At 65.9% G+C, this 21,216-nt stretch overlaps 1 protein-coding gene across 4 annotated transcripts in view; it reads left to right on the top strand.

The window, feature by feature from the left end:
* Nucleotides 1-374: 374 nt before the first annotated feature.
* The window catches only part of BRSK2 (BR serine/threonine kinase 2), a 48,092-nt gene continuing 27,250 nt past the window's right edge, over nucleotides 375-21,216 (top strand). For all 4 annotated transcript variants that reach the window (XM_008146836.3, XM_028153712.2, XM_008146834.3 and 1 more), the window contains exon 1: nucleotides 375-468. In XM_008146836.3, coding sequence (XP_008145058.1) covers nucleotides 375-468 — 94 coding nt within the window. The remainder of the gene's footprint in view (nucleotides 469-21,216) is intronic.

Here is a 21,216-nt window from a genome sequence, read left to right as displayed (position 1 = left end):
TCGGGTCCGCTCGGCTCGGCTCGTCTGCTCGGCCGCGGACCGACTGACGGGCGTGCGCTGGAGGCGCGGGGCGCGGGGCGCTGGGCGCGGGGCGCGGGGCGCGGGCCTCGGCGGCGGCGGCGGCGGCGGAAGCCTAGTGCCCCCGCCCGCCCGGTCCTCTCGCAAAGGCGGAGGCAGTGCCGCGGGCCGCTGCGGAGCGGGGCGCGGGGTCGGCGGCGCGGGGAAGAGCGGGGGCGCGGAGCAAGCGCGGCCCACCGGGCACCGCCAACCCGGCTCAGCAGACGGACGGACAGACGCGGACCGACGCGGCCCCTCCCTGCCGCCGCCGCCCGCCCGCCCGGGGCGCCCACTCGCCGGCGCCAGGCCCGGGAGCGATGACATCGACGGGGAAGGACGGCGGCGGGGCGCAGCACGCGCAGTATGTGGGGCCCTACCGGCTGGAGAAGACGCTGGGCAAGGGGCAGACAGGTGCGTGCGGGCAGGGCCGGGCCTGAGGCTGGAGAACCGGGCGATTCGGGGGGCTGGGGCCCGGGGTCAGAAGGACCTGGGGCCCCGAAGGGGACCGGCAGCGCCGCGGGACTGGGGAGGACCGGGACTGGGGAGGACCGGGTCACCGGGAAGGACTGGGGGCGCCGGGGGATCCGGGAGGACCGGGGGGCGCCGGGAAGGACCAGGACTCAGGGGCGCACAGGCCCGCCAGGCGGGGAGGCCGTGTTGACGGCGCGCCGAGCGGGGCCCAGGAAGGAGGCCGCCCCGAGTGCGGTGCTGCAGGCCTGGCCCAGCTCCTGCGGGCGGCCGCGAACAATGGGCGGCCGGACGCCGGGTCCCGCCTCAGAGTTCCGCAGGCCGCGTGGCTGCGGTCGGCCGGGCGCGGCCCAAGGACACGCAGCTCGGAAGGGGACGCACCCCGGCCAGCGCCCCTCGGCCCAGGCTGCAGGTGTGCGGCCCCGGCAGTCCCATTGTGCGCCCGAGCGCCCAGGCCCATTGTGCCGCGGGAGGAGGGGGCCGAGCGGGCGCCCATCTGCCGTCTGCCGCGGCCGTGCTAATAGGCGTGCCGCCCGAGCAGCTGCGCCCCGGGCCGCGCGCCCCCCGGCCGCGACCCCCAACTCCGGGTGGCGGGCAGGTAGGGAGACCGCCCGGTGCGGTCTGCGGGCCAACGGAGCCACCCTGGCCTGGCCAGGACCTCCCTCCACCGGGGAATGGAAGAGTGCTCGGCCCCTGAAAGGGCTGGACAGCGCCTTTCTCCCCTCCCAGCTTCCGCTCTGAGCGTCTGCGACACTGCGCTCCCCAGAGGAGGGAAAAAGAGGCTGATCCTGGGCCCGACCGAGGATCAGGCCGGAGATCCTCCCAGACCGCTGCGGAGCTGACGCCGGGCCTGTGGGAGGGAGAAGGGGCTTCCTGGCTGGTTCTGGCTTTCAGGGATCAGGTTCGGTCCCAGCCAGGCGGCCAGGCCCCTCATCTGGCTGATGTTCAGAGTCGCTTTGTGGGAAGCCGGGCTCAGCCATTTTCTTTCTTCTCCCAGGATGAGCCTCTCCTGGCGCACAGAGGTCCGATGGGCAGCGATCTCCCTGCCCCCCTGGGACGCCCGTGAGACCTGGGGGAGGCAGGGCTGGGCCCACCACCGGTGCAGGTGCAGGGTGGGGGCCTGGGAGGCAGCTGCTCTGGCCAGGTGCCGCAGGCCTTCCCAGAGCCCCCCGGGGTGGCTTGGAGGTGGATGGAGCTGGAAGGTGGTGTTTGGGAGGAAAGTGGGCCAGGTCCGGCTCTCTCTCCAGAGGGCAGTGGCTGTGATGTAAGCAGAGAGCGTGAGGCATCTGGGCTGGGGTGGGGGCTGCCCCTGTCCAGACCCTGGATAGACAGCCCCCTGTGCCAACTGCTGAAGCACCCAGGGGTCCCTGGCAGTTAGGGCAGTGACACTGGGAGTAGGGATGGCGTGGCCCGGGTTCGAGGAGGGAGAGGAGGAGGTGGCAGACAACCTGGGCTCCACGGAGTTCAAACTACGCATGTTTCCCGGGAGGAACAGCTGTAGTTGGTGAAATCCGTGGTAGGGGAGGGGCCTGGGGCAGCACAATGTGGGAGGCAGCGAAATAACCTGATTATTGTACCAATAAAATGTTATAAGGAAACATCAGCGTGTAAGTGATGACAGGGGTGGGTTACACACAGTGCGCGGCAGTGCCGGCCTCCGTGGGCAGGCCTGGCCCCCGTGCTCTTCCTTGCGTTGTACTGTCGCACAGTTAATTATAGGAGGTCTCCACTGTCATTAACAGTAATGAACACAAAGGGTGTGCCGTGTGTGTCAACAACACACCACCATGTGCTGTTTGGGAACGGGCTCGGGCGCACAAAGCCAGCAGCCGCTCCCCCGGAGGAAAACCTTGCTGGTCCCGTTGAGTGGCCACCCCCAGGGGCCCTGCAGGTCCCGTGTCCCTTCTGGCCTCGATGATGGGAGAGCCGGATTCCCAGGAGGACTGTGGCTGCCCGTCTCTCCAGACCTTCTGTCGAAGGGACCTCGAGTTTGGTGGACGCAGGGCCGCCTCGTGTGCGAGTGCCTGGCCTGGCCACTAGGCTTCCCAAATGCCGAGAGCCGCGATTTCCCGGGCCCAGCCTTTCGCTCCGGAGGTAACATCTGGCCTTAGCCGGGGGCCAGGAGCCCTTGGTGGGGACGCTGCGTGAGCCCCTTCTGCCCAGGCTGGCTCTCCTGTCTCACGGCCATAGTCACCTCAGTCCTCTTGTCTTTGCCCAAGTCCTGTCAAGTGGGGCGCTGTGGCCTGAGGGAGCTGTCGGGTGGTGCGAGCGGCCTGGCGCCAGCTGGGCCTCTCGGTCCTTCCGTTCCAAGCCAGGGCCTGTTGGAAGGTGGGCCCGCTGCTCTGCCCCAAAACGCTGCCTTTGGGGCATCAGACGAGGGGTGGGGGGTGCTGCCTGGTGTGGAGTGCAGGTGAGGGCAGAGCTGCGGCCCTCTGCCCTCCGGACGCTCCTCTGGCGGCCGGCAGGGTTCAGTCCGCTGTTGTGTGTTGGCGGTGGTGGGTGACACTGTCTGGCTTAGGCAGTGTGGGCTCAGCGAGGGGTTCTGTCACTCACGTTGGGGTTGGGCTGTGGTCGTGGGGTCACCTCCCTTCTGCCCCATCTCCTCCGCACAGCTGTCCTCGATGGCCTGGGGTGGCCTCTGCAGGCGGCCCCATGGAGGCTCCACCGGCCGTTGTGGTTTCTGGTGGTGAGATGGGCTTCAGGGCCTGATGGGGCAGGCGTCGCTGTGCTGGGCGGAGTCCACTGCCAAGGCTCTGCCTGGCCTCTCCCACATCGGGAAAAGGCTTCTTCAGCTGGGGCAGGGGGTGGGCGGCACCCCAGGCATGACCAAACCGAGAGGGCGTGTCACTTAGGCCGTGAGGCCGCCATCCCTCCAGTCCGAGGAAGTGGAGGAGGGCGCGGTCCTGCCCAAACCGGAGTGTAGCAAGCCTGGTGGGCTCAGCTCCCATAGGGTGGGTGTAAGCCAGGAGGACTCCTGGGAGGAGGTGGTAGACCCCTGAGAGGAGGGGGGACAGCAGGCTCTGGGAGCTGGGGTCCACGGTAAGTGGTGCAGCCTGCCCTTGGGAACCCTGCTAGTGGCGGGAGGTGAGAGAGGTGGCTTCACGGGGCTCAGGGCTCAGTGGAGCTAAAGAGAAGAGACGGGAGTGAGGAGGCCGCCCTGTTGTTCACCTGGCTGGGCTCTCAGGCCGGTGGGCGGGCTGGGGGAAGAGCCTGGGCTGCCAGGTCCAGGGACCTGGCACGTCCCTCTCCAGGCTCTCAGGAGACCTTTACGAGAATCAGTGTGGGGTGCTGGTGGCAGGCAGGCTGGAGAGGAGTCCTGGGGGTGGGGGAGCCGGTGAAGATGGAACAGGTGACCTGGGGGAGAGACAGGTGGGAGAGTGAGAGTCTGGCCAACCCTGGGGTGACCAAGGCCAGGAGCTGGAGGGCACTCAGCTCAGAGCAGGATGGGAAGGCAGAGGCAGCAGAGGGAGGGGAGTTCCCGGGTGGGGTTGAGGCAGGTCTGGCTGGGGTCTTGCTGGTGCCATGGGGTTGCTGAGGCCAAGAGAAGGAGCTGGCCTTCCTGCGTGGGCTGGACTTGGGTACGGGGCAAGTGTGGACAGAGCAGGATGCGTGGGTCCGCGAACGCTGACCGAGTGGGACCTCCTGTGGTGTCTGACGGTCACTGCCACGGGCAGGTCACGGTGGTCCGTGCTGTGTGAGCCCGGAGCCTGCTCCTCTGTGCATCAGGCCGGGCCTCGGTCTGTCCAGCTGCTTTATAAGCCAGGAAACCAGCGCAGACGCAGTGCTTTGGTCAAGGACAGCAGCTCCTTGGGGACGGGAGGAGAGCACAGTCTGCTCGCTGCACGGGCTGGGTTTGAAAGTCCAAGGAAGCAGGGCCCTATTCCCAAACCGTTGTCCACAGTGCTCCCGGGGAGGGGGCGGAGGTGGGCAAGGCCCGGGCGCTGTCTCTCCGCACCCCATCAGCGACTCGGAGTGGACGGCACAGCTCCTGCCCTCCTCCCAAGGCGCAGGCTCTCTGCCAGGAACCCTCTGCTGGGGGGCAGGGGGCAGCTCTGGGTGGGCTGTCCCTGTCAATCTCGGGGTGATGGGGTTCATGCCTCGAAGGATGGGCGGTTTCCTGCAGGCAGGGGCTGGTGCAGGCAGAGCCCTAGGACCCCGTTCCCAGAGTGGCCCCTGCCCGCCCTGGCCTGCGGCGGCTCTGAGCATCTGTGAGTTGTCACAGGCCCCCCTGGCTCACCACTGGCTGTAGGGGGCAGGCTCTGAGGGACCTGTATGCCAGGAAGGCCTGCCAGGCAGAGGGCACAGCCCGGGCGGAGGTGAGAACTGCTCTTTGCAGAACCAGGTGCTGCCTAAGTGTAGCTCTAGCTGTGGGTTCCCCGCAGGAATCACTGAGGACTAGCGTCCCCCTCCCCCGCCCCCAGGGCTCCCAGCATGAAGCCTTCTGAGGTCGCCGATGCTCAGCCTCTGCCCTGACAGGTGCCCTGGGCGCAGAGCTGTCTACAGCACCGTCCAGAGCGGCTGCCCCCGACCGCCCATGCACAGGCATCGCCAGGCCTGGCCCTCACTCTCCACATGAAGCCTGCCGACCCCGGCCAGGGCCCCCAGGTTCTAACCAAGGGCCATCTGTTTCCGGGAGATCCCGGGGCTCCCGGTGTGAATGCTGCTGGGCAGGCAGCCACCCTCGACGGTGCTGGCGCAGAGGGCACAGGGGCCCGGGCCCTGAGAGGATCGGGGTCCCACCCATCCTTGCTGGCCGCGGATGGCTGGTGGCCCAGCGTGAGTGGCTTGTGTGGACTGGGGCCTCCAGGGCTGGCTCCCGGGGCTCCCCCACCAGCAGGACCCTCCCTGATGAGTGGGGCGTGTGAGGGCCGTGCCGCAGGACACCAGGCTCTCCTGCCGCCCACACCGGTGTCTCCCCTGCCCTGTCCTGGGCCCGAGCGCATGCACCCTCCCCGCCGGGCGCACCTTTCTCTGGTTGTTCCTTCTCCTGTTTGCCGCCCTCGGTGTTTGTCTGTGGGGTGACCCCTGGGCCCGAAAATGTAAGAGGAGGGGGAGGAGAAGGGGGGAGGGGGGAGAGGAGGAGGAGGAGGAGGAGGCAGGTGTGGGCCAGGTCACAGCACCATCGGCATCCTCCCTGCCTATGTGGCAGCCCACTCAGCAAGTGTGCTTGGAGCAGACAGACGGGCCCTCTCAGGGCAGAGGCCGGGTGCTGAGGGCGGCTCGGGTTGGCTGTGCCGCCCACGTCTCCGGGGGCAGTTGGAGGGTCTGTGGCTAGTGCACCTTCGATGGTTAGGGCCCCTTCGAGGTTGCATGGTGCGCTGGTTTGGAGAGCACCTGCGCCTTCAGGGCCCCTGGACACAGAACCGGCTTCTCTGAGGCCGTGAGAGGGCCAGGCTGCTCTGAAGTCAGCACCTCAGCTGGTGGCAGCACCCAGAGGAGCCCTTCTGCCCGCCCCCGTCGGAGGTGGACAGTGTCCCCACAGTCTGGGGCTCCTTGAAGGGGGGACGCTGCACTTGCTAGGGCCTGTGGCCACACAGAGAGGGAGGGGAGTGGAGGTGCCTGGGCCCCGGGTGCTCCTCCAGCCACTTGGCCAGGACCCAGGGCCACCGTGGAGCCCACCGGGCCGTTCTGTGTCCTGGTCCTGGAGGCACAGCGTGGGGACTGCCTGCCGGGCTCTGCGCTCGGAGCCTGAGGGGTTTTGAGCCTCGGGCCCACAGCTGTGGAGCAGGGAGTCCTGCAGCTTCTGCGAGGCTCTGATGGCTGGGAACCGTGTGGGCACATCCATTGTGCCTGGGGTCCGGCAGGGGGACAGCAGCTGGCATCTGTCAGGGCCCATCTGGGTCTTAGGGGAGGGGTGGGACCCCTGGCTCCTCTAGGTGTGTGTGGGGGGCGGGGCTGGGGGTCCCTGGTGCTGCTCAGGTCTCTGCGGGAAGTCCTCTTGCGTGTGGGAGGTCTGCTGACCCTCCCTGGTGCCAGGCCTGGTCAGCCCCACTGTTACCTGCGTGTGCCTGTGTCCCTGCACCGGGTAGCAGGTCCAGGGTGGCCTCCGTGAGCCGGGCCCAAAGTCCTGGTCCTAGCCAGGGATGGCCGAGCTGCCTGAGGCCTTGTCCCAGGGATGCCGGCTGGCCAGCTGCCTCGGACTCAGGACAAGATGGAGGCTGGGCTGGGCTGGGGCTGGGGACAAAGCCGCGATTGTGTGGGCTGGGCCCTAAGGGGCGGCCCAGGCCTTGTTCTGCAGCCTCTGAAGGGCCAGTGTTCTGAGCCGCCAGCTGGGAGCCCCCCCCATCCCTGTTGGAGTGGCTCAAGAGAAGGACCCCTTTCTTCCCCGGGTTTTTTCCCCTGGGTGTTGGTTTCATCCCTGGAGGCCACGGCTGGTCCTCGGTTTCCTCCCTGTGCATTGGGGTGACAGCGCCTTCGGGTGGATTTCCGGGGTCATGCAGGCCGATGCACACAGACCCTAGCACATGTCCTGGGGACATGCATCCTGGCTGGGTGCTGGCCTGCGAGGACAGAGGTGCTTCCCCAGGGGGCTGCTGAGTCCTCGTCTGCACAGGGACCCAGGGCTGGCTGCCCCCGACTGGATCTCGTGCCAGCCTTGACTGTGGGCCTGGCCAAGGGTGAATGGAGGATTCTGGGCCTGTGGTTCTGGGCTGTGAGCTGGGGCAAGGGAGGGCCCTGGGAGCAGGGGCCCATGGCCGGCATGGTGATGGGGGCACCCAGGGCCCCTGTACCATGGTCGCCCACTCTGGGTTCAGGCTGGGTGAGAGAGTCCCGAGGGCAGGGCTGGCCCCAGGGCAGAGGTGGGAGGCAGCCTGAATGGCTTACGTGGCCTGAGTGACGTGGCTGGAGCCTGGAGACACGTCAGGCTGCCGCTTCATCTCAGTGCCGTGGGCGTTGGTGGGGGCAGCAAGGCTGCCCGGCAAGGAATGTGGCATCTGTGAGGGGTGGTTTGGCCCATGGCCCTGGGTAACCCCAGAACCACTGGGCGGCCCACTGGCTTGGGCCAGGGCCTGGGGTGGGAGGGTCTCTGCGTGCTGGGCGTGGCCGTCTGGAAGCCTGACGGTCTCTCCTCCCGACCGGCTTCGGCTTGGAGCACGGGCCACAGGCCAGACTGGGTGACGCTGGGACGCTGCCTGGGCTGGCCTGGCTGGAGGCCCACCTGGGCCCTGGCTGGCTGTTCCCCTGGGCCGAGACCTCTCTCCTGGGCCGAGCTGAGACAGGAAAGGCACTGGCCAGAGGTGGCCGCGGGGCGGGGCGGGGCGGGTCAGGGTTGGGTAGGTCCTTCTGTCTGAGACTGGTCCATCGACAGTCGGCCGAATGTGTCCAGCTTCCTTGGGGGTGACGGCCCCAAGCTGGTGCCAGGTGGGCAGGACCCATTGAAGCCCCTTCCTGGGTTGGGAGCCACAGGCTCTGCTGGCCCCACCCCCGCTTGTCTGGCAAAAGCCTGGGTGGCACTTGGTGGGTGCCCGTGGGAGTTCAGGGAGCCCCAGGGAGTGAGTATGGCCTGATGCCTGTGTGAGGGGCAGGCCTCTGCTCTTCAGGGTGCGAGAGGAGCCGAGTCCCGGTGGGTGAGGGGCTCCTCTGCCTCTTCCTCTGCAGCCCCTGGGCCAGCCCCGCGGAGTCAGGAGGGAGCTGGATAGGCCGTCCCATCCCAGACCCAGCCTCGTTCCCCCCCAGGAGTCAGCCCGAAGGCACAGAGCAGTGTGACTGTGGGGTCCCTGGGGCAGCCTGTGTGCAGAGCCCCGGAGGCAGGGGTTCCGTGAGGAGCCCAGACTCCACTGTCGATGGTCACATGTGTCCATGCTTCCGTTTCCCCATCCAGCTCAGGCATGTTGGTGGGTGAGGCTGAGCCGGGGATCTGTGTCACCCTCGGGTCTCAGGTGGGCACGGGGCCTGGAATGGCCCCCACCTGGGCAGGGTTGTAGCGGGGAGAAATCAGGTGAGTGGGGTGTGCTCATCCCCTCAGTGGTGGGATTTACGTGGAACTCATTTCTAGGATGCGCGGGGATTGTGGCAAAGCCGGGCTAGGCCAGCTGTGCCTGCTGCGGGGCCCAGTCCCAAGGCCTCAGACAGATGGCGGCCCCACCCCGAAGGCGCTGGATGGGTGAGGGGCTCCCCTCCCTCTTCCTTTGCCACAGGGTGCCACACTGCCCTGGGACGTGGCCCTGCTCCGTCCGTGTCCCTCTCTCACTGCATCTGGCCTGCAGCTTCCTTTGTCCTGGGGCCCACCCGGGTTGGGGACTCTGGTTTCTGGGGCCACAGTCAGGCTGTCCTGGGCACAGCATCTCCTGTCCTTTGCATGCAGGTATTTCCAGACACAGAGAAAGGAGGGCCCTGGTCCCGTGTGCCCACCCAGCCCCAGGACATGTGGCCGGTTCCATTTCACGCCCCCCCCCCCGCCGCCCCCAATCTCAGGCATGTTTAACTAAATATTTTGGTGCCTGCGTCTAAGAGAAACGTACAAAGCACAGCACCATCATCGTTGCCCCGAGACTTGAACACGATTTCCAAAGCCGCAGAAGTCCCGCCAGATGGTGGGTTTCCACTCTGCCTGGCGGTTTTGGGGCCTGCCGCCCCTGGAGGACTGGGCCCTGGGTCCTCACCAGGGCGTCTGAGGCACAGGTCAGATGGGCCTGAGGACCTGCTGTGTCCCTGGGGATGCTGATGCTGGCAGGACCCCATGTGGAGAGAACTGTGACCTGTCCCCCGCCTTACTCCTGACCTCTGACCCCTGACCCCTAGGGTGCTTGATACATCTGATCTTCCTTACTTTGCAGTGGTCCTCGGCTCCCCACGCAGCCTCTCCCTTTCACCAAGAGCCAGTTCTCATGCTCACTGCCACCTGGGGCCCTGCAGAAAGGCGGGGACAGAGCGTGAGATGGTCAAGCTCAGGCGGGTGGTCTCGGCCCTGCCCTCCCCTGGGCCACGCCACCTGAGGTGTCTGATGTTGGGTGTCATGCCCGGTATGTGCTGCTTTCCTGCGGTCGGGGCTCGGGCTAGGTGGGCAGATGCTCCCCCTCCCTCACCGCGTGTGTGCTTTCGCGGTGAGCCCTCCGGCTAGGACTGTGCTAACCCGCAAGCCCACCACCTCCATGTTCGTGGGGGCTGCCAGGGGCCAGCAACCCGGAGCAGTGTCCCTGGAGCATGACACCCAGGGGGCTGTCTGGAGCGGGAGCTGGGGCCCGCCCAGGCAGCCTGGGACCCCTGCTCTCTCTGCACAGGAGTGCCCCTCTCTGATCCGCACTGGCAGCCTGCAGCCTCCCGCCCTCCCAGTCTCCAGTGAGAGCAGTGCAGGCCCAAGGACGGTGGCCTCTCCCTCCTGGGATGCGTGTGGGGATGAGGCTGGGGCAGCTCCTCTCTGAAGCCTTCGTGGTTGGGAAAGAACCTGTCACCTCTCCCAGGCAGGCCTGGGCCTTGGGCGGGGAGCTGTCCAGCACGGCTGTGCTGAAGTCTGGGGCTCCCACCCGTGAGGGAGGCTGCTTGAACAGCGGTGCTCAGACCTCCCAGCAGCTGGGCAGACCTGTGGCAAGTCCCCGCACCTGTCCCCCGCCGTGGATTTGGTTCTGTGCTGAGGGGTGGGAGGTGGGAGACCCTGGCCCCACCAGAGAAGCTGGTGGCCAGTTCTCCGGGGGCTGCTACTGACTTGCTGGGGGTGAAGGGAGGGCCAGGGCCTGAGATGTGGGAGCCATGAGCCACAGAGTAACCCAGGAGGCCTTGACCACTGGGCCCGTGCTCTGCACCCTGGGGGCTCCCTGGGGAGAGGCAGGCACACCATAGGGTCAGGTCCCCTGGCTCTCTCCTGAGACCCTTGTTACGGGATCTTGATACCTCAAGTGAAAGAAATGCAGGTGTTTGTGCAGAAGATGGGAACGTCCCTGGATGGCCTTGGGGAGGCCGAAGGGACCACCAGCTGTGGGCCAGGCTTTGGGGCACTGGACGCAGGGAACCAACCTCACCCAACCCTCCCACCCCAAATCACCATCCTGGGCTACGTGCTGGGCTAATTGGGGGGGATCTTCCACTGAAGGCCCGAGGCAGTGGGGTGGGGGGAGGGTTTCCTGTTGGGGAGGGTGTGAGGACACCATTGAGGGTTTTGGTGCTGGCTTCTCTCTGAGGCGGAGGCTCGTCTCCGATAGGAGGCTTGCTGACTCGAAGCCCCAAATCCCAAAGGGTGGTGCAGATAGGGCACCTCCAGCAGATGCCGGGGGGCAGCGGGGGAGTCTGCACATGGACCAGGGCTGTGGGCCCAGGGGCATAGTGCCTTCAGCTTGCTGGGGCTGCAGGGGTGCCCTGGGTGATACCCCCCAGACTTGGGGACAGGCCCATGTCTGCGCCACCCCTCCTGATGCCTCCACCTGTGGGATGCTTCCTTTGGGGTCGGCCAGCCCTGCGACCTCCGACCTCAGGGCCCTGTGTTGTGCCACCCCCTTTGCAGTGCACATGCTCCTCCGGGAGCCCCTGCCCTGGTGACTGAGAGGGGGACGTGGGCCCAGATGGGTCCCTCGGAGTCAGTAGTAGTTGTCCCATACCCAGAGACCAGGAAGGTGGCTGGTCCTCACCTCATCCCATGCCATCCCTGGTCCGTGGGTCACTGGGTGATGCTGGTGCTGCCTCCATTGGGAGCCAGGCTGGGGGGTCAGATGGCCAGCAAGGGAGTCAGACTGAAGCCAGGACCTGGGGACCCAGCCTGACGCTCAGTGCTGTGGGCCCCAGAGATGCTCTGGGCCTGGCGGGGGCTGAGGGGCCTGGGCCCTGACCTCACAGTCCTACTCCCTGCCCCACCACCCAGGGCCCACAGTGTCCCGAGTCACCAAAGTCAGGTGGCCTGCTGGGCCCAGGTGCCTCACGTTGGGCTCTGTGCTGACTCAGGCCTGGTCAGCAGCCCTGTCTCTCTTGGTGCTGGGGGGAGGGGCACCTCTAGGGAGCTGGCTGAGCTCTGTGGGGGACAGCCCTTACCTGGGCTGAGAGACCAAGGAGCAGCCAGGCCAGGCCAGGCTGGGTCTGGGGCTCCGGCTACCGCCCATGCCCACTGCAGCAGCCCCTTGGGAAGGAGAGGCACGGGGCCGGTCTGACCAGTGGCAGGACTGCAGGGTGGCAGGTCTCTTTGCTGAGGGCTGTCTTCAGCGACTATGTGACTGGCCCTTGAGCAGGCTGTAGGCGTTCAGGAGGCAGCCATGTCCCCACCGCCCTGGGGTCTCTGGTTCATTGCTGGGCCTCGGGGGTTCACCACTGGGGCTGTACTTACCCCCACGTGGGCACCTCATCTCTTGGATGCCACATGGCTTCTACCCTAGAGGGGCCTGCAGCCCCAGAAAGGAGTGGGGCCGCCAGCTCAGGGCCATAGAGAGGTGTGGGCTGAGTGCTGGGGGAGCAGGGCGCCGTGCTTCTCCTCCACTCCCTGCTGAGAGCCCGGCAGGTGGCAGCCAGCCTTGTCACGGGCGAGCAGAGCAGAGCGGGGGCCCCTGTGCTGCAGGATTCTCTGGTGGCATGTGTGGCCTCAGGACAAGTGGCCTCCGGTGGCATGTGGGCTCAGGACTACATAAAGCAGGCCTGTGCGCGGCAGGCCGGCGCTGGGGCTGACCTGCAGGCAGAGAAGAGATGTGGGTGCTGAGAGCCTGCTGCTCGGTCTCCTGGCAGCGGAGATGTGGGGCTTGGGGTCCAGGGCCAGAAGGCCAAGAGGTCAGGGTAGAGACCCTGGGGCACAGAGCAGAGACCTCTGGGGCAGGGAGCCGCAGCCGGAGGTTGTGTGTGGGTGTGTGGCTGGCATATGGGGGGAAGGGCTGCTCCTCGTTCTGTTGGCCCCACCTCCCTGACTGCCAGCCCCCAAGAGGGAAAAAGTGGGCAGAGGCGTAAGGCCCACCCTGGCTCCGTGACCAGGGACCACTCCAGGCGGGCAGGCCTCCGGGGAATAGTCAGAGGACCGGTGTGGGCAAGCGGGTGCCTCCCTCCTCTCTCTCTGTCCTTTGAACAAGCTGCCCACTGCCCGCTAAGCAGATTCTATTATTACCCCAGGCTGCAGATTACGTCGCAGGTGCCCTTCCGGGGAAGGCCGGCTCTCCTGGCTCAGGGCCTGTGTCTGCCTGGCTGTCTGGGTCCAGCTGAGGGACCCAAACAGGGTCCGGGTTCGCCCCCAGAGAGCAGTCCTGGGTTTCGGTGCCTCAACCGAGCTCTGTCCTGGGCTCTAGGACCAGCCTGGGCCAGACAGGGAATGCCCAGCACATGCCCATGCAGCCCAGCGCCTTGGTGTCCGGCTCATGCCAGCACCGGCTGGGTTCCCTGAGCCCCGCTCCCCAGGTCAGGTGCTCCCCACATGCAGCTCTGGAAGCTGTGGTCGGGATGCCTGTGCCGTGGCTCAGAGGAGGAAATCAAGGCCCAGGGCCCACTCCTTCCCCTGGGTAGAGCTGCTCAGGGCAACCCGAGAGCTGTTCTGGGGGAGAGCTAGGGAGAGGCTGTGGCTCATGTCCCCCACTCCCCCACCGACTCGCAGGGGTGGGCCAGGAGGTGGGACCTGAGACCATCCTAGTATTGGGGAAACCAAGCTAGCAGAGAGTTTATTAAATATGGACCGGGGGTTTATTTACGCTAAACCCAAATCTGACAGTGCAGGGTGGCCCTCAGCCCCGCCCCTGCAGAGATGCCCAGTTTTTGTGTGAAATCCTTATGGAAACCCCAAGGGGGAGACAGGAGGTGCTGGCACAGACCAGAAAGGCTGCCTGCTCTGCAGCCGGTCCCCCCCTCCATCCCTTCCCTGGCCTCCCTGCTGGCCCTCCCAGGTGTCCGGGTGATGAGGCTGCTAGGGGAGGCGGCGGTGGGCTGTGCCTTCCTCTGCTTGACCGCAGCTGGCCGGCCGAAGAGGGGGCCTGTGTTCTGTGTTGGGGCGGGGCGCAAGCAGTGTGCAGATAGGAGCTTAAGGCGGGCAGGGGAGGGTGTCTGGCCTCTGGGGTCTGGTGACACGCAGCTCCTGCTCCATGGGGCAGAGGCTGCTGGGAGTCCCGGAGGCTTCTGGGAAGTGTCTCCACACCTGGCTTAGATTGGGAGTGGCTTGGCCTGGCTCCGTGCCTGAGGTTCCCCGCGTCCAACAAGCCTGTGTGGAGGTGGTTGGGGTTGCAGCTGTCTACCAAAGAGGTGTCTGTGTTGGTGTGTGTCTGTCTGTATCCTGACAGGCAGAGACTCCGTTGGCAGGGTAGGTTCCCAGGGTAGGTTCCGACCTCATCATGGCGCCAACCCCATCACCATCCCTGGGCCTGGTGGGGTCAGAGCTCTGCTGGGCAGGCTGGGCCTGGACCACAGGCTGTCCACCTCTGCCGGTGATTCCTGCACTCACCAGCCAGGCCCTGGGTCACTGACACTGAGTCACTCCTGCCGTCCACCACAGATCTGTCCCTCCACGACTCGCCCCACCTACACTCCCACACGTCCCTGGGGGCTGGCCAGCTGCTAGCCAGGGCACTGCCGCCAGTCATGCCTCCCAGTCACACCGCGGCCTTCACACCGCAGCTGAGAGTCCCCTGGGGCAGGACCCTCGGCCTTTCCTTCACAGCAGCCCCTGAGCCCGGCCCTCTGCTGCCTGCTCCCCACTAGCCTTCCGACCCCTCCTTTCCCTGGCCCCTCAGGCCTGCCGCCCACCTTCCTGTCCCAGCCTGCAGGGCTTGGCTGGCCACCCAGCATCCACCCCCAGACCTGCGGCTTCTGAAACTAGGACACCAGCTTAAAAAGAACACCCTTTACCAGATGGGATTGCTGAATAGTTCCTGGGTCCAATCAGGATAGTCCATTGGTCTCATTTTGCAGCATTGGATTGAAAAGCCAGTTAATAAAAATCGAATGTGGTCATGTGCCCTGCGGGACTCGAGAGGTGTGGCCCCTCCTCCAGGGAGGAGCAGGGGCATTCTGGGCGGGATGGCTGAGAGGGCGCACTCAGGAGCCAGGCAGCCGTTTGCCATGGCTTTGCCCAGTGCACCCCTGAAACTGTGGGGCTCACAGCACGTGTGCCCCAGATAAGGTGGTTGGGTCCCCTTGGGCACCATACCTGAGTGTGGCTGGGAGGGTTGTGACCTGGCTGGGTGGAGGGGGTGCCCTGATGCTGCTGCTCTCCCTCCACCTCCTGCCTCCCTCTCTCCCAGCACCCCCACCCCAGCCCTCAGGTTGCCTGACCAGCATCTGGGGCTTGTGCCCTTAGGATGTGGTGCTGAGCACAGAGTAGGCAGGCGCCCTTCCCCTCCTGGTCACTAGCTGGGCCGGTGGGCTTCCCATGGCTGAGAGAGGTGTGGGTGGGTCCTGCTGTGTCTGGGGGAGGCCCTGTCTGGAGGTAGGGACACCATGGGGACCTCAGCAGAGGGGAGCAGGGTGAGTGCAGTGGGTGGGCCTGTTTGGGGGCTCCTGGTTCTGGGGGAGTAGGTACTGGGTTAGGAGGAAACCAAGTGGGGTGGTGAGGGAGGAGGAAGGGTACCCTGTTGCATCATACACCCCTTGGGTCTACTGCTGCCTCTGTGGTAGCCATGGCAACCAAGGAGCTGCTAAGGCCGGGCATCCTACTCTGCTTAGGAGAGGGAATCCTCTCCCCCTCCCCCTTCCCACCAGTGCTCACCCTCAACACCTGAGGGTGGGGGATCTGCGTGGCCTCTTGCCAGGGCCTCCTTCCCCCTGCCCCCCCCCCCCGTTCTGTCCATGAAGCCCAGCGTGGCCGTGGGGGGAGGCCCCAAGCCTACTCCTCCTGCAGCCCTGCAGCCCCACCTCGTGGGACTGAGTCCAGTGTCCATACCTCCCTGTGGGCTGGGCCCAGGACTGCGGCCCTTGGAAGGAACTGATTGGACGTGGCTTCACAGGGACTTCACGCCACAGCCCCAGGCTCCAGCCCCGTCTCCCGGATCCACGGGGGAGGTGGCCCTTGGACGCTGGGCATGAGGAGAGGCAGGCTGGTGCCTCCTGCTTCTGTGGCCCCCACATGTCTGCCTCGAGCCCCACCTACCTGCCACTCCCAGGCCCTGCGCCGGAGCCTAGAGGGCCGGCCCTGCTGGTGACCGTCCTTAAACTCTGCAGGTGTGTCCTCGCCGGCCAGGCCCTCGGAGGCCTGCCCTGCGCGGATGGCCACCGAATTCTGGTGTGTGCTGGGGGCACGTGGGTTTCTTAGAGGAAGGAGCCCGGCTCCGTTGAGGACAGTCGAGGCGGGTAAGTCGAGCTCCTTCCGTACCAAGGGTCCATTCCCCCATTGATCCGCCTGTCACTCGGGGCCACCCTGAGTCACCGCGGCAGCTGCCACGCGCCGGGTGGTGATGCGTCTGTGTGACAGTCCAGAGAAGGCAGGCTGGACAGTGACAGTGAGCAGAGGCTGTGGAGGGGTGAGAAAGGGGCGCTAGCACCCCTGGGGCTGGAGGAGGCACTGCTGTCCTGATGCCCTGCCGGTCTCAGGGGATGCGCCCAAGTAGAAACCGGTAGCCGCTCTGTGGAACCTGCGTGTCAGGTACGCCTCCCCGAGTGTGGAAGCAGCGGGGTGGGGGCTGCTGGAGAAGCAGGTTTCAGGGAGCAAACCAGGGCTAACACACAGAAGGAGAAAGAGAAACCCCAAGTTCAGGCCTGGTGCCGGCTGTGTGCGGTCACCTCCAGGTCAGCGGCTGTACCTCCCTGGGCCTGGGGCCCCACAGCCAAAGGGGCACCTGTGTGTCAGCCCCACGGAGGTGTGCGAGGCCGTGAGGATGACGTGCTCAGCTGCGGATGCTGTGCGTTTTGGTCGCCTCGGGACTGCAGAGCGTGTGGTGGCTCCTGCTCTCCCAGCCTCCTGTCCTTCGGGAGTTCATCTGGGGCAGCAGGTGCGGGCAAGGCCACCAGCTGGGCACTGCTCTGTCAGCAGCCAGGACGGTACCCTTCCCCGGGATCTGGCCTCAGGGAGGCAGGGTGGTTGGCTGGCCCCGGGGCTGCTCCTTGGTGGGTGCACAGCAGCGGGGGGGGGGGGTCAGGGACCAGATAGGCCCTCAGCCATTCCCCAGGGCAAGACAGGTCCTGCCGGAGGAGGGGCCTTGGGGGCGGGAGTCTGGGAGGCTCTGCCTCGCCTTCTGCGCAGAACGCAGGTGCTGGTGGGGCTGCAGCCAGGCCCTGCGCTCGGGCCAGGGGCTCCGGGACCAGTGGGGGCTGCACCAGCCTGCTCTGAGCCCACAGCCCAGCTGATGGAGCAGGAAAGAAGGGGGTGGGGAGAGCTCTGAGTGCTGCCTGCCTTTTCTGCTCCGTTGCCATGGCAACAGATGGCGGTTTGGCAGGAGAGAGGAGGGGGGGAGGGCTTTGTATGAGGCAGCTCTGGGTTTAGAGACCAGCTGGGGATCCTTCAGGGATAGGGGTGTGGGGGAGCTGGCCGCCAGGCTAAGAAGGCTCCTCCCTTGGGGCCCCCAGAGCAGCCCCCATTCCCCTGCAGGGCAGGTTTTAGATGCAAACCCATCTGAGCTGCCACAATGGCCACCTGGCCCCCTCTCGCCCACCCCTCCCTCTCCTCCTTGCTCCTGGGCCAGAGGGCTGGGAAAGAGGCCATTGCCCCCACCTGGACAGCCCTCGAGCCCCGGGTCAGTGGGCAGAGCGGGGGCTGCAGCTGGGCAGTGGGTGTGGCTCTGCCCCACCCTCCCCGCCCTGGAGTTGGGGAGAAGGCATGGCTGGGCACAGCAGCCTCACCCCTGTGCGGCCAGCCTGCAGGGGCACCCACCACTGGCACTGGCACTGCCCTGGAAGGTCATGGCCCAGCCGGTGGGAGGGGTGAGGCTCAGCCTTCCCAGGATGGTCACCTGATCACACAGAGCCCGAACCCGCCCCCTGCACCCCAGCTCCGCTCCCACTGCACCATCCCTCCTCCAGGCCAGGCTGGCTCTTCCTGCAGAGGCAGCTTCCCCCCACGCTCTGCCCCAGTTATTCCTGTGTGAGAGTTTGCGCATGTGCACACCTGTGTGAGTGAGTTTGTGTGTGTGCACAACTGTGAGTCTGCATGTGTGGAGAATGTGAGTGTGTGGAAGTGAGTCTGCGTGTGTGACTGGGTGTGTGTGTGCACAGTGTGTGAATCTGTGTGTGTGCAGGACTGTGTAAGAGCGTGAGTTCGTGTGTGTGCACGAGTGTGAGTGTGTGAGAGACATCCTCCCTCCCACTGGAAAAGCCCTGTGCACGCTCACCTGCACCAAGCGAGGCCCAGCTGCGAGGTTCCCAGGCGGGAGTGCTTGCACCTGAGCTGAGCCCTGGGGCCTGGCACCCGTGGGTGTGAAGGCTGCTGGCCACCTGCCCGGCCACTGCAGGGACAGGTCACCAGTCTGACACCCTGAGTGGGATGGGGTGGAGCAGGGAGAGTGCTGCTGCCCTAGCCCAAGGCAGTGCCCGGGGTTTATGCTGCCGTCTCTCCTCCCCCCGGCCCACGGGCACCACTGGTCTTGCTGAACTTGGCCACTGTTAGCACCCTGTGCAGCGCTGCCCCGGAGGAGCCTGCGCCACCCGGCCTACTAGGGAGGAGGGGGGCACTGTGGCTGGTTTCTCTGTGGCACCTCTCCCCTCCCTGCCCCTCACCCCAGCTGTGATGACATCTGCCCCCCAACCCAGATGTGGGCTCAGGAATAGTCAGCTCTCCAGCTGGAGCAGGTGAGCCAGGAGGGCCTGTCCTGGAGTCCCTGTGCTGGCCCCAGCGCACAGTGGGGCCCCTGGGGGCCCCTGACTATCATGACACCCTGGCAATGTCCTCTCCCCTGCAGCCTTCAGCCTGGTGTCTCCCTAAGGCTTCCTTGGGACCCCCAAGGGCAGCCCTGTTTCCCGAGTATATACTGTGACCCACCACGCACTCTCCTCAGCCCAGGGGACCCCGCTCTGCCCCACCCCCTCTACCTCACCTGCAGCCCCTTGCAGGGGTGGGGAGCAGGCAGTTCTCCAGGGTGACTGTCCCAGGATGGGATTTCTCCATCAAGGGCCTGGCTGGTGTGGGGCAGCCTCGCCCCCACCCTGGGGAGGCCTGAGGCTCCTACAGCACCAGGGCAGCAGGAGGCTGGGGGTCAGGTGAGGCCCTGTGCTCCCCGCCAGCTGCCCCCCTCCCCTCCCTGCCCATCACCCGAGCTGTGCTGACATCAGCCCCCCAACCCAGATGTGGGTCCTGGCCCCCAGGTCCATGATAGAGACCCCCTAGGCCAGGAAAGGCGTGGGGCATCCGGGGCCTGTAGGCGGGGGCTCAGCCTTCCCTGGGGCTTGTATCCCACCCTCTGTTGTCCCCAAGTCAGTGCCCTTCTGGGCAGAGCTGGTGGGGGCCAGGAGGGCTCCTGACCTGAGCTCGGGGTCAGGGGGACCTGCTGCACCCCTCGTCTCACTAGCCCCTCATGCCATCTCTGGAAACACTGTGGTTGAGGGGCAGGGAGGCTCACCAGTGGCTGTGACCCTCCTGAGAAGGTACAGGGACATCCTGCCCAGTGACCCTCCTGAGAAGGTATAGGGACATCCTGGCTGTGACCCTCCTGAGAAGGTACAAGGACACTGGCTGCTGGTCCCAGCCATGGCGACAGGCAGGGAGAGGGCATGGCCACCTGGAGTGAACTTAGCCAGGGATGCCAAGGCCAAGGGCAGGCCCAGCCAGTGGCCCGTGCTGCAGGACAGAAGACTGGGGCCACCTTGTTGGCCAGAGGCTCATCTTTGGGGCCTGGGGTGTGAGTGGGGCTGCCCTGGCAACCTGGGGGGACACGTGCCCCACCCATGCTGGAGGGCCCCCTTGGAGATTGGGCCCCTCCCTGGGGGCTGGGGGCCCACCTCACATACTGGACTCCCGGGAACAGCCATTCATACCACAGAACCAGGAGGTTTTCCTCAGGGCTGCCTCCAGGCCCCGGCATGCTGGACTTTGTCTCTTGGTCTTGGCGTGAAGATAGGGGATGGAGAGAGGGGATGCCGACCTAGGCTGTCCCCCCGACACCCTCAGTAAGTGTCCCACTGTGTCTGCAGCCCCATCATCAGGCCAAACACTGACACCCTCTTTAGGGTCCCTGGAGACCATCACCTGCCCCTGCCTTCCTTCTTCCAGAGGTCTCCAGAATGTTTGGAGATCTCGTCTTGCCTCTCCAGGCTCCCTCTTTTTAAGTGGGCTCAGTAGGAGGTAAGCACAAGGGACCTGAGTTTGTCTGGTGGTGGGCACTTGCCCCAGCTCGACTCCTCCCAGGGCCCCCACACACCTGTCCCGGCCCCTCCCTCCCCAGAACTCCATGCTCTGCCTCCTCCATCACCTGGGCAGCAAGTCCTCTGGGACCCGTCCTCTCCAGCTTCCCTCTCTGAACATGCACCTCATGGCAACCTGCTAGGGACACCTCCAGGCACTCTGCCCCTCCCCGTGGCAGGGAATGCTCCTGTCCCCAGCTGTGTCTGTGTTGGAGCCCACACCAGCCTCGGGGGGGGGGGGAGGGTCTGGGTCTGCCCCTGTGACGGAGCCTGCAGACCTGGGTGCTTGGCGTCCCTTGGTGTTCAGCTGGTGCCCAGCATCTCGCCCCTTCTCAGCTTTGACCTTGGGAGCCTGGCCTGAGTCTCACTGGAGGAGGAGGGTCTGTGACCCACGAGGGTCACAGCCCCCCCACCCCCACCCTCTACACACACAGGATCCTGGAAAGTAAGTTCTTAACCCTGGGGCTCTGATTGGTGGTTCCTTTCAGCATCTTCCAATTGGGTGCAGAACCGAGGAGCTTTGGGGGGTGCAGGGGTGATGTCTTCTGACTTTCAGGGGGGCTGGTTCCAAGCCCCTGAACACTGCCTTTGGGCCCCACAGCTGGGTCTCTTCCTGGTGCAGTCCCAGGCTGACTGTGGGGAGCAGTGTATAGAATTGCGGATGTGTGTATAGTGGCTCTCGTCCAATCTTCACCACGGCAGGAGAGGGCATTAGGACACTCCTGGGGCTGGAGGGGCCACATGAGCCCCCACCCTGTGACGGGACAGGGAGCCAGGCTTCAAAGTCTGGGCCCTGACCACAGCCATCCTCCCATCCCGATCCTGGGGCTGCAGAGATGGCTCGCTCCACCAGGGAAAGGCCTTGGGTCCTGGAATAGCCCAGCGTTATGTAAGGAGTGCCAGAATACCCCCGCCCATCCCCGCCCCCAATCCCTTTCTCTCTTGGATCTAAGGCCGCCTGGGGGGGGGGGGGGGGGCGTTCTGTCCGGGAGAGGGGACTCTGCTGTCCTGTTTGGGGGCTGTGGGAGGGAGGGCAGGGAGCTCAGCAGAGCAGCCCAGGGGCGGTAACGCGTGTGAAATAGTTCAGGGCTTAATTAATTTAATTTGAGAGGTTCCTTTTCGGAGCGTGAACAGTCGTCTCTTGGGAGACGCACTGCCGCCTTCCCCTCCGCCTGCCTGGCGCTGGTGGGCGAAGGAAACAGCCGAGTCTATATCGAGAGGGCGCCCAGCCTCCCTCTCTCTGTCCCCTACTCCCAGCCCCTCCATGGGGCTCTCCTTCCCGACACCCGGAGGAGCGTGCGTGGCTGTGAACCAGGAGCCAGGGTGGGCAGTGATGGGGGACCGGGGGGGAGGCAGTGTCACTGCAGCTGCGGTGGGCAGGGCCTCCCCGAGAGCGGAAATGTGGGCGCACTGGCGAGGATTCTGGAGAAAAGCTGGGGGCAGGGCGCAGGAGCCAGGCGTCCCCTCCACCCCCACCCTCCAACCCCCAGGAGGAGGAGAAGGGGTTTGGGGAGGGGAGGCTGAGAACTGGGGCACCTGCTCAGC

This window comes from Eptesicus fuscus, chromosome 13 (genome assembly GCF_027574615.1).
Source record: "Eptesicus fuscus isolate TK198812 chromosome 13, DD_ASM_mEF_20220401, whole genome shotgun sequence".
NCBI lineage: Eukaryota > Metazoa > Chordata > Mammalia > Chiroptera > Vespertilionidae > Eptesicus > Eptesicus fuscus.
This window is presented reverse-complemented; position numbering and strand designations above follow the sequence as displayed.